Source organism: Bubalus kerabau, chromosome 23, assembly GCF_029407905.1.
Source record: "Bubalus kerabau isolate K-KA32 ecotype Philippines breed swamp buffalo chromosome 23, PCC_UOA_SB_1v2, whole genome shotgun sequence".
Lineage (NCBI taxonomy): Eukaryota > Metazoa > Chordata > Mammalia > Artiodactyla > Bovidae > Bubalus > Bubalus kerabau.
Window position 1 is genome coordinate 36862375 of NC_073646.1, and position 12058 is coordinate 36874432.

At 54.2% G+C, this 12058-nt stretch overlaps 1 protein-coding gene across 1 annotated transcript in view; it reads right to left on the reverse strand.

The window, feature by feature from the left end:
• Positions 1-1396: 1396 nt before the first annotated feature.
• Positions 1397-12058, reverse strand: part of ZAN (zonadhesin) — a 34876-nt gene continuing 24214 nt past the window's right edge. The window contains exons 33-46 of the mRNA XM_055561890.1: positions 11694-11983; positions 8191-8402; positions 7587-7728; positions 7025-7272; positions 5833-5962; positions 5454-5628; positions 4969-5145; positions 4602-4741; positions 4025-4224; positions 3779-3917; positions 3136-3276; positions 1667-1772; positions 1527-1579; positions 1397-1446 (exon numbers count right to left, since the gene is read on the reverse strand). Coding sequence (XP_055417865.1) covers positions 1406-1446; positions 1527-1579; positions 1667-1772; positions 3136-3276; positions 3779-3917; positions 4025-4224; positions 4602-4741; positions 4969-5145; positions 5454-5628; positions 5833-5962; positions 7025-7272; positions 7587-7728; positions 8191-8402; positions 11694-11983 — 2194 coding nt within the window. The 3' untranslated portion in view covers positions 1397-1405. The remainder of the gene's footprint in view (positions 1447-1526; positions 1580-1666; positions 1773-3135; positions 3277-3778; positions 3918-4024; positions 4225-4601; positions 4742-4968; positions 5146-5453; positions 5629-5832; positions 5963-7024; positions 7273-7586; positions 7729-8190; positions 8403-11693; positions 11984-12058) is intronic.

Genomic DNA, 12058 nt, shown 5'->3' on the forward strand with positions numbered 1-12058 from the left:
CTCCAAGGTGTCTTCCCAACTCAGGGATTGAACCTGGGTCTCCTGCATTGCGGGCACATTCTTTACCATCTGAGCCACCAGGGAAGCTTCGTCGGGGTTGATACAGGACCCCAAACCCCAGCTTCTGCCCCTCCCAGCCCAGGAAGCCTCCAGGAGTGGTCCCGTCCCCAGTTTCCTGCCTCTACTACTGCCTTTGGGAATCTCTAATGCTCTGGAATCGTCGCCTTCCTTGATGACATGGCTCATGTTTGTACCTCTAACAGGATGGGCGGGACTCTGTCCTGCCGAGGACTTAGGGAGGATGCTGGTCCAGGCCACCTCCTACCCCTGCCAACCAAACATCCAGGCTAGATAAGGAGACCTTAGGTGGGTCAGAGGTCAGGGGAGCCGGACACAGATGAAGAACAGAGAGGCAAAGGGTCAAAGAGCAGGAAAAGGGAGGTCAGTGCGCAGGGACAAGGGGTGGTGCCAGGCATGCAGCTGGGAGTCCTGTGATGCTCAGGTTAAACACAGCCAGCCCAGCTCCAGAGTGTGAGCTGCTTCCTCCAGCTGAGAGGCAGGGTGACCTGGCCGGGGGCATCCCTTCTTTCTTGGAGCCCTTTCCCCAACCAACTTGGGTCTTGCTTCCTTGGGTCAGCCACAGAAAGGTGGCCACTGGGCTCATTTGGAGGACAGAGTAAGGATTCCTCTCTAGAACCCAGGGTCCTGCCTGCTTTGGCGTCCCCTCTCCTTGGTATCTCACATCTGAGCCCAGTGGGCAGCCTTCCTTTTTTTCTTAGAGCCCGCGCAGGACGTCCCAGCCCCCTCCCCCAGGACCTGCCTGGTGGGAGGCACAAGGCGTGGGGCTAAGGGCAGGCATGTCTGCACTTTGGCCCTTGGCTGAGGTGAGCCGGTCACTCCTAGCAGGATGGAGCTCCAAGCTCCTCCCAAGCCGGGCCTCAGCCCCCACCCTCAGTTACCATAGCAACCCCAAGGCCTTTTGGGTCGCAGGCCAGTTCACCCTTTGGAAAAAGCCACATTTCCCATCCTGAGCCTCTGCCCAGAGCTTTAATCTCATCATTAGAAACATAAAACCTCAGGATCACCTTTCACTTACCCAAGTGGGAAGCTCAGAGGCCAAGACCTACAAGAACTAGGATTCCTGGGGTGCCCTCTTTTCTCCTGTATCCCTGAAGCCCTTCACGGGACTTTGTCTAAGGGACAGACAGCCCCTTACCTCCTCAGACCTCAGTTACTCTCCCTGTGGACACTTTCTGGAGCATCCAGCCTTAGGTCCCCGGGCCCGCATTTCCCTTCTGTCTCTCCCCACCACGGTCCACCTCACAGACCCTTCCTCCACCAGAATCATGTGGAAATTCACATCTCAAAAATAAATAATTTTATCTCTCTTTTTTCTGTGGACAACTCAGAACTGAGCGACTCTGAGGGCTTGCTCTGGACTAAAATCTGAAGAAAAAGAGAAAACATGGATAAGAGGCAGCCTCAGGCTGGGCGCCAAAGCTGTGGGCCGTGGGGCTGGGGCTCACCCGCATGTGGCAGCTTGCCTCTGGTCTGGCTCCGCATTTTCTCCCTAGAGGGCGAAACACACCGGTGATGACGGTCAGCACCCACTCCCCGTGTTTGCTCCCCCTAGCCGGCCCTCCTCTGCCCCTTTCCAGAAACTCACCTCCTCCCTTTCCTCCTGGAAATGCATCCTCTGGTCACCGCCGCTGGCACTATGACCACCATGGGCACCAGCAATGGCAACAGGATGGAGGCAAAGTTGGATGCTTCTGGGGTGCGGGGAACAGAAATAGAGGTGTGGGATAAGAGGTGAGGGGTATACTCCCTTCCGGTCCTCAGCTGCCACCCTGGATGGACTGCATTCCCTGCACATCTCTGGGTCCTGGCTCTCCCTCCAGGAAGCCACCGCTCCCAGGGCTTTCAAGACCTTGGTGCCACCCTCCTGCTCCCGGCGGACACACAACTCCCACAAACCCTTCAGGAGGATGTTCACCCAGCTGGTCCCCCAGAGTCCAGGGTATCAGCTGGGTCAGTGCTTCTCCAAGAGTAGCCCTGGTATCACTTCCATCAGTCACCTGGGAACTTGTGAAAAAATGCAGGCATCTTGAGGCCCCACGGAGACCTACCAAATCCATGTCTCTGGGGCTGAGTCCCAGAGACAACCTTGCCCCACCCTGATCTTAGGCACAAGGATACAGTCGGAGAATTGCTGGTGCAGAGGCACATGGGAATTATAGTTTGGGATGGAGAAAACTAATAAAAGGTACCAGGGAGGCTAAGCGGGCACAAGAGAGGGGAACAACAACAGGGTGAGGCATACAGATCATAGAAGTGGGGAGCTCAGGCTCAGAGAGAAGATTCCAGAGTGCTGGGTAGGGCATAGGGACTCTGAGATTCTTTGAAGATACTGATCTTGCTAATCTTTAGGGATCATATCCAAATATTATATTATTACATCTCATATAGTAATATAAGACATTGATAATATACTATCTACTATACATCTATGGGCTTCCTTGGTGGCTCAGAGGGTAAAGAATCTGCCTGTAATGAGGGACACCCAGGTTCGATCCCTGAGTTGGGAAGATTCCCTGGAGAAGGGAATGGCAACCCACTCCAGTATTCTTGCCTGAAGAATCCCATGGACAGAGGAGCCTGGTGAGCTATAATCCATGGGGTCACAAAGAGTTGGACACAACTGAGCAACTAAGACACACATACACACGCATACAACTATAATAGATACTGTAGGTTAATATTGGAGAAGGCAATGGCACCCCACTCCAGTACTTTTGCCTGGAAAATCCCATGGACAGAGGAGCCTGGTAGGCTGCAGTCCATGGGGTCGCTAGGAGTTGGACACGACTGAGCGACTTCACTTTCACTTTTCACTTTCATGCACTGGAGAAGGAAATGGCAACCCACTCCAGTGTTCCTGCCTGGAGAATCCCAGGGACGGGGGAGCCTGGTGGGCTTCCATCTATGGGGTTGCACAGAGTCGGACACGACTGAAGCGACTTAGCAGCAGCAGCAGCAGGTTAATATTATATACACGGACTTATTCTGTGGCCATTGTTGGGGCAGAAGGTGAGAGGAGCTTGTGAGGATACAGGTCTGGGGTGAAGTTCTTGCCTGGCTTTTCAGGGGGAGGTACATCCCGCGGCTCCATGCAACGGTCTCCCCCGTAACCAGGTTCGCACTCACAGGTGAAGTGGGTTCCCTGCTCCCGGCACCGCCCATCATTCTGACAGGGGTTCTGTAGGCATGGGCTGTCTGCAACGATGGAAGCAAGTGGGAGGGGGTTCTGGGAGGACACTCAGAGCCAGGAAGAGGGGCCTGGGGGCTGGGACACCAGGGAAGAATTTCTCCCAGAGACATTCACTGGGGTCCGCTGACCAGGCTTCCAATCCTGGTTCTATACCCCCGAGATCTGGGGAAATTGCTTACCCTCTTCTGAACTCCATTTTCTTTACCCTATAATGTGGGAATGCTATGCTCACCACCCCAAGTGCTGATTAAGGACTAAAGGAGATCTTGAGACACGAATGCAGAGCAGAGAGCAGAGGCTCAGAAGACAGGGCCTCTTCCTTGTCCCTCCCGAGAGACAGAGAGAGAGAGAGAGGGAAATGAAATGGCAGGAGCGTCCTGATCTTGATGAGATGGGCTCTTCCCAGGACTGAAAGGGCTGGTTTGTTCCAGGTCCAGGGACTTCCCCCTTCCCCCGCCCCCACAGGGGATAAGGGCAGCTGGAAGCTGAGGGCCCGTCCCGGCTCACCTCGGAAGCAGCCACGAGTGAGGTTCCCCAGGGTGCAGACCTCCCCAGGGCTGCAGCCGAGGGGCTCACATAGCAGGACCCCCGTGCGCGCGCAGGTGCAGCGCTGGGAGCAGTCGTCGTTCACGAAGCTGTCCCCCTGCTGGAGAGGGAAAAGGCCCGGGAAGCAGGGGCGCCTGCTTGACCTCCAGGGCTGGGCTGTCCTTTCGCGCCTGCGCTCCCCCGGGGCCTCCCACTTCCAGCCCTGACCTGGTAGTAGATGCCGTTCTCGGTGCAGCCGCAGTGGGCCAGGGGGAGGCTCTGGGCTCCGCTGTAGACGTAGCCCGGGAGGCTGGCACAGCCCTCCACACAGGGGCCCTTGCAGCCCCGGGGGGCTGCCAGCGTGGCACAGGAGGCCGGGCAGGGTGTCATACAGCTCTGGTAGACAGTATTGGCTGGACATGACAAGGCTGAGAGGACACAGTCATAGTCAGAGGTGGCTGAGCAGGGGTAGGTCCCCCCAGGGATGGAGAAGAAGGTCACCCAACAGAGCACAGAGCTTGCTAGAGGCAGGGAGGACCGGCTTCGTGAGTCTTTTTGTCTGTGGCACTAACTCATGAGGAGGATCAAAGGTGGGCCTTGGCAGAAAGGAGTGGGCAGGGGTGATGGGGGTTAGGGCAGGGAAGGGGTTTGGTCGGGAGGACATTGACAAGGGGGAGAGTCTAGGGCTGGGGGAACCAAGAGGGAAAGCCAAGGTGGGGGCAGCTGTGGTGACTCAGAGCAGAACAGGGGGTGGAAAGAGCCGAGGGGGTCAGGGGCCAGCTGCTGGGGCAGGTCAGGGCCTCACCGCAGTGGGTGTGGTCCCGCCAGCTGGCCGGGGTGGTGCCCGCCTCCTGGCAGATGCTGGCATACCCGCTGAGGACCTGGCAACGCAGCCCCTCCTGCTCCTTGGGGTCGCGGGCGGCACACAGGTCAGACACACAGTGCCTGGGGGACAGCAGGGACAGGTGGGGGGCTGTCAGACACGGGGAGGGAGGCCAGGAGACCCAGCCCTGCAGAAGAGGCCCTGGAAGCCCCATCAGAGAGTGGGCCGGTGCGCCGTGGGGATGTGTGTGCATGTGTGTGACAAGGTACTACGGACAGAATTGTGCCCAACAGAGAGCCAGAGAACAGGCCACAGGAGCTGGATAAAGGGTCTCGGGTCCCCGACTCACTCCAGGAAGGGCTCGGGGGCCACAGTCTGGTGACAGACAGCAAAGGGGCCCTCGGGGTCCGCCAGCACCCCACACGCCTGGGTGTGGTTGATGAGCTGCAGCTCCTCCAGGTGGCATCCCGACACACCAAGAAAGCCTAGCGCCGCTTCCTCTTTCACTTCCTCCTCCTGTACAGCCCTGGGCAGAGACAGTGAAGATCCAGGTGAGGCCCACAGGGCTGCGATTGAAGGAACCAGGGAGGGGAGGGCCCGGGAACAGGCTGAGATCCACAGGACGGGTGTCTCGCAGTTGGCGGGAGAGGAAAGATGTGATGGGATGAGAAGAATCAGGCCCATCTGAGCCCTCGGTCTCAGGGCTCCTCCTCTGCTGAGCAAGTGCAGGTGAGCTTGTGTGAACAGATTTTAGGTTGGTGCTCACGCCCACCCTGGCCAGCCGCCCCCCATCCCGGGTCAGGGCCTCCCTGCTTTGAGCCCCAGCCCTCTCACCTTGAGACGCGGGGCAAGCTTCCCTCGGTCATCTTTACCTCCCAGCTGTTGCCAAAAGCAAGGAGATTCTGGGTGACGGCCCCGTTGGGCAACATAAAGTCATTTCTCTTGTTCTGGTCGCAGTTGCCGCACAGGCCGAGCACAAGCTTCCGGTAAGTGAGGGGCAGGGAGATCACTGCGGGAGGAGGGGGCCCAGGAGTGAGACCCCCCTGCACCACACCTAGTCCCTCTCCACCCCTCCTGGGTCATCTCCTGGAGCTTGAGGCCTTGCTCGCAGGCAGGGGGCCGTCTCACGGAGCCCAGCCTGTCTAAGAGGCAGTTTTCCCTCCCCCGTCCCAGGAACACTCCCTTTGGCCCACTGGTTCCCACAGTCTGGCACCTGCATTGTTCTTTCCATTGAAGCTGACCACCAGCTCAAAGTCCGTGATCACGAACAGGCGATCGCTTCGTAGGGAGACCCGCAGCTGGTCGACGGGCTCATAGGGGGCAGTCACCTTCTGACCATTGACCTGGAGGAGGCAGATGGGAGCCACAGGGAAGCCTGAATCAAGGTGACTCTCAGGCTTCCCTGGTGGCTCAGTGGTAAAGAATCCACCTGCCAATGCAGGAATGCGTGCATGCTAAGTCGCTTCAGTCGTGTCCGACTCTGTGCGACCCTATGGACAGCAGCCCACCAGGCTCCTCAGTCCATGGGATTCTCCAGGCCAAGAATACTGGAGTGGATTGCCATGCCCTTCTCCAGGGGATCTTCCCGACCCAGGGATCAAACCCATGTCTCTTATGTCTACCTGCACTGGCAGGCAGGTTCTTTACCACAAGCGCCACGTGGGTTCAATTCCTGGTCTGGGAAGATCTCACATACCGTGGAGCAACTGAGCCCGTGCGCTGCAACTACTGAGCCTGAGCTCTAGAGCCCGGGAGCCGCAACTACCGCGTTCATGAGTGGCAGCTCCTGAAGCCCGAGCACCTGGAGCCTGTGCTCTTCAACAAGAGAAGCCACTGCAATGAGACGCCTGAGCACCGCAACAAAGAGTAGCCACGCTCACCACAACTAGACGAAGCCCGTGTGCAGCAACGAGGGCCCAGTGTGGCCAAAACTAAATGAATAAATAAAATTATATTTAAAAAGGTGACTCTCTGCTGCTTTGGCCTCCGCTTCTCTGCACATCTCCGGACCTTGTGGTTCCATCATTCTCTGCAACAGGATACTCCAGGAAGCTTTACTATCCCGAATGCCAAAAGCATCTCTGAGGTCTGCTCCTATTGCAGCCCCTTTCTTTGCAAAAAAAAGAAAACAACTGGCAGGTGGGCATCCCTGGTGCTTCTTCAGACTGCCTGTTGGATCTTCCCTTCTCCCCACTGCCCCACCTCTCCCCCACCTTACCTGAAATCCTCCTGCCCACCTTGGGCTCCCAAGGAGGTAAGTGCAGCACTGATTCTGATTTCTACAGCTAGGCAGCCTCTGCCAGGAACCTCCCAGGGAACGGGCAGCCCTGGCTCCACCTGCTCATGGTGGCCTCTCCTGGACCGACCTGCCTCCCCCGACCCACCCTGCCTGGCCCGGCTCTTACAACAAGCTCCAGTTCGTGCTGGAGCTGGACCGTGTAGCCGTAGACCATCACGATGATTTCATGCAGGAAAACGGGGTTGTGAGACGCATACATCTTGTTGCGTCCCTCCACGATGAAAGGCTCCACGCCAGTGGGGAGCACATCCACTGTCTTGACCAGATAGTAGGTCATGCGGCCCTGGAAACGGTAGCCGAGGCCATCAAACGTGCGGTAAGTGGGGTCCCCATAAACCGTGCATCGCTCTGACCCTGCCAAGAAGAGCCAGCACTGAGGAGGAATGGCCCTGCCCAGTGGAACGGCCCCAGGGCCCCTCACCCGCTTGCCCCCGGTGCCTCCTATTCCCTGAACTTGATATTTCCACCCTCTCCCTCTCCCAGCTTGAGAGGATCTCCCTTGCCTGGTTCGCTCTTTTTGCCCTGAAGGTAGATCCCAGAGAGAATCTGCAGGCGATCAGGGAGCTGGTAAGAGGTGAGAGCCCACCTCTGTCTATGTCAGCAGCTTCCTCTCCCCAGAGCCCCCAGCCTGGGTGTCCCCCGATTGCACCTCCCGAGGGCCCCCTTACTGTAGGGTTTGCAGATTTCTTTGTCGTCTTCGTTGATCTCGCACCGGGAGCCTGCAGGGCAGGCAAAGGGCCGGCACTGAATGGCTCCCGCCCCGCAGGTACACCTCTGGGAGCAGCTGCTGGAGAACCAGGCGTTACCCTCCTGCAGACAGCGCGGAAAGAGGAGGAGTGAGGAGGGAAGGGCCAGCTCTCTTTCCTCGACGACTTCAGTCTAAGCCCACAGTCTGACTGCTCACTTGGCACAGGCCAGAGGCAGTTCCAGTGCCATCGCACCCTATGTCCCTGTACCGCTCCCTAGAGGCACTGTGCTAAGTGTCTCAGGAGGTACAGCTGAACCCATCTTCCAGATGAGGAAACTGAGGTCACAGAAGCCCTGTGACTCATGAGGGGCACCACCAAGATCTTCAAACCAAGGCCACTCTACCATGCCTCAGTCCTCACATCCAAACCATACACCTTCTACCCCAGTCCTGGCAAGAGGCCACCCAGCCCAGCCACCAGCCTTCACACCCAGCGCCAGCCGCAGCAGCACAGGCCCGGGGAAGGCGGCATCCTGAAGGTGTGTGGGTGGCCCCCCCACCCCTACTTCCCATTCCCCACTCACAGGGAGGAATCTGCCCCGGGCATCCCGGCAGCCACACTGACTCCTGGGCACACACCGCCGCTCCTTGAGCACGTAGCCGGGCTCACAGACGCAGCCCTCCTGGCAGATGGAGGGACCGCTGGAGCCTTTGCACCGGCCTTCCGGGTTGTCGCAGGTGGGGGGGCAGTGGGGAAAGCAGTCGGTGTAGACGTAGTTGGGGGGGCAGTCCAGAGCTGGAAGGGTGGGGGAGAAACGCGGACTGAGCGTGGGCTCCATGGTGGGCCTGAGGACAGAATAGAGCAAGAATGGTCCTCCCATCTTGGCGTGCAAGCCTGTGGTCAGGCAGCACGTGCAGCGCGACCTTGGTGCATCTGGTCAGCAAGCATGTGACTGGCCTGTGTACCGGCATGACAGGAGCCCAGGGCAGGGAGGGACTCACTCTGCTGGGGGAGCTAAATAAAGCCCTTTGAGCAGAAGTTGTTGCAAACAAATGGAAACGTTCACAGACAGCAAGAGTCCACAACATGGAGATGTCAGTTCTCCCTAAATTAATTTTATTACCATTATTAGGTCGCGTGGGGCCACATTCAGGGTCTTAGTTCCCCAACTGGGGATCGAACCTGCGCACCCTGTAGTCCTAACCATTGGACTGCCCAGGAATTCCCTCCCTAAGATAATTTGTACATTTAATATGATAGCAATAAAATATACCAACAGGATTTTGTGTTTTTTATTTAAATAGGGAAAGATGACACTAAAGTGGAGATGAGGATATAAACAAACCAAAAAAGCTGGGAAAACTCTAAACCAAAACAAACAAACAAAAAAAACTAAATGTCCCTACCAGAAATCTAAACACTACTTAAACTCTATATGATCGCAACATTGTGTTGCTAGTAAATGAAGCTATATGGAGCAGTGGAAGAGGAGAAAAAGCCCAAAGAGGAACTCAAATACACATGGGAATTTAATATAAAATGTGACATCTGAGTCAGTGGAAAAAGAGACTGGTCATTTAATAATACTGGAAAAAAATAAACATGAAGTTGATTGAGTTCTCACCCTACACACCAGGATACATCCCCACGGATCAAAATATTTAATTATACAAAAAAAGAAACCATACAAATGCTAGAGCAAAATGTAGGCAAATTTTTTTAACTTCAGTAGGGAAGGCGTTTGTAACTGGGGCTCAAAATGCAGAAGCCATAAAACAAAGACTGTTATATCTGACCTCGTAAATACATACATACATATATATATTTCTGCATGGTAAAAAAATAAAAAGCCAAAGATGAAAAAAAAAAAAGACATGGAAAAAAATTTTTGACTCATAGCACTAATGAAGGGCTGGCTACTCTCTGTAGCAGACAAAGGACATCTATAAAATATTTCAATAAAGGGCAACAAACCAGTGGAAAAATGGTGAATAGGTAGGAAGAAATCACAGGAAGGGAAATCCAAACGGCTCCTAAATGTATGAAAGAATGCACAACCTCACTCATAATAGGAAAAATACAAATTAAGACTCTTTTTATCTTTCACTTATCAGATTGGCAAAAATCCAAAAGCATGATAATCCTCTGTGTTGGCGAGGCTGCGGGGAAATGGGCAGTCTCGTGTGTTGCTGGTGGGAATGTAAATGCCTCAACCTCTATGGAAGGCCATTTGGCAAAATCTCTCAAAAGCATAAATCCACACAATCCTCGATCCAACAATTCCACTGCTAGGAATTTATCCTACAGATAAGAGACACACACATAGAAACCTGCATCTGCGTAAGGTTATACATCGCAGCACTGCTTACAATAGCCAAAGACTGGAAACAACTAGGAAGTCCATCAATAGACACTAGTTAAATAAACCATGACAAATGAATTATGACGTGTCTGCAAAAGAGAGGAAGGATGCTTTTTACATATCTGACCAGGAAGGGCAGCCAAGTGAAAAATAATGAGGTACAAACGACTGTGTCCTGTCTGTTGTTGGTAAGAAAATATGGGAAATAAATTTGCATTTGTTTGTATGTGCAGATAGAAAAGACTTTTGGAAAAATACTCAGATGTGGATAAGAGCAGGCTGGGCCTGGGCCCCAGAGTCAGGATGAAAAGAGACTTTTCACTGGGAATCTTCTAATACTTTTAAAAATTTTGAACCATAGGAATGCAGCACATACGAAAAACACATTACTGTTTAAAAATTTTTAAAGTCCTGAAATTAAATAGCAGGGCTGGTTGTATAACCTTGTGAAGATACTGAAAATCCATGAGTTGTATACTTTTTTTTTTCCGAATCATGCAGCATGTAGGCTCTTAGTTCCCTGACCAGAGATCGAACCCACATTCCCTGCAGCGGAATCTTAACCCCTGAACCACTAGGGAAATCCCCAAATTGTATACCTTTAAAGGGTAGAAGAATATAGTACGTGAATAAGAATTTAAAAAAAATTTTTTTAAGGAAAGAGTTAGAGAAGAATGCCTTGGAATCTGCCAGGAGAGGAGAAGACAGAACTTTTGGGGTGCAAGGAAGGGTGTGTATGAAGGCAGGAAGGGGTGTGGGAAAGCGAGGCCCACGTGGGGAACAGGATGGTTTGTCACAGGTGATGCCGGTCACAAGGAACAGGGGGAGTTGGGGGTGGACAGCTCACAGGATCTCAAACATCGAGGAGAGGAGCGTGGACTTGCAGGCGCAATGGCTTGCGAGTGTAACATGATCACATATCCTTTGGAATGACAGTGCTAAGAAGCAGCCTGTGCCATCCTGCGATAGGGGGCACCGGCTAAGAGCTTACTGTAAATGGTCCACATTAGAGAAAATGAGACCAGAAATAGGTCTGCTGCTGCTGCTGCTAAGTCGCTTCAGTCGTGTCCGACTCTGTGCGACCCCACAGACGGCAGCCCACCAGGCTCCTCCATCCATGGGATTTTCCAGGCAAGAGTACTGGAGTAGGGTGCCATTGCCTTCTCCAGAAATAGGTCAGGAAACACCAAAAAGAAGAATGGAGGAGCTTTCAGGGCTCCACAGATGGGGGCCTTCCCTGCTGGTCCAGTGGCTAAGACTCCATTCTACCAGTGCAGGGGAGCTGGGGCCTGATCCCTGATTAGGGAGCTAGATCCCACATGTGTGTGTGTGCTTAGTCGCTCAGTCATGTCCAACTCTTTGAGACCCCATGGGCTGTAGCCCACCAGGCTCCTTTGTCCATGGGGATTCTCCAGGCAAGAATACTGGAGTGTGTTGTCATGCCCTCCTCCAGGGGATCTTCCCAAGCCAGGAATCGAACCCAGGTCTCCTGCACTGCAGGCGGATTCCTTACTGTCTGAGCCACCAGGGAAGCCCAGATCCCACGTGCTGCAGCTAAAGATCCAGCAGGCTGAAACTAAGACCTGGTGCAAACCAGATAAATAAAAATAAAAATAATTTTTTTTTAAAGAAGTACCAAACTCATATTTTTAAAAAGAGAGAGACACACACAGATGAAAAGAAGGTTTGGGAGCAGTCTAGGGGTGGCCAGAGGGGACACTCACGGCAGAAGCTGCTGTTTCTCCAGATGGGAGGCCTGATGCCCCGGGCTTGGCAGGCGGTCGCGAAGGCTTGCAGAGACTGGCAGAGGGTGCTGCTCAGGCCTCCAAACTCACAGAGGCTGTCGGTGCATCTGACCAAGAAGGGACTGAGGATCACCCGGCTGGCACACCTTGCCCAGCCTGGAGTCTGAAAGACTGCCTGGCATTGCTCCTTGGCTCTCTCCAGGTCAGCTGGCTGGCAGGTCATTTCTGGCTCCTCCGATTCTTCTTCGGCCTTGTCATCATCTTGGCAACTGGGAAGGGAAAGGGGGTCATCACAGGGACAGCCACGGCCTCATCTATGAAAACGACTTGGCGCTCCCAAACCG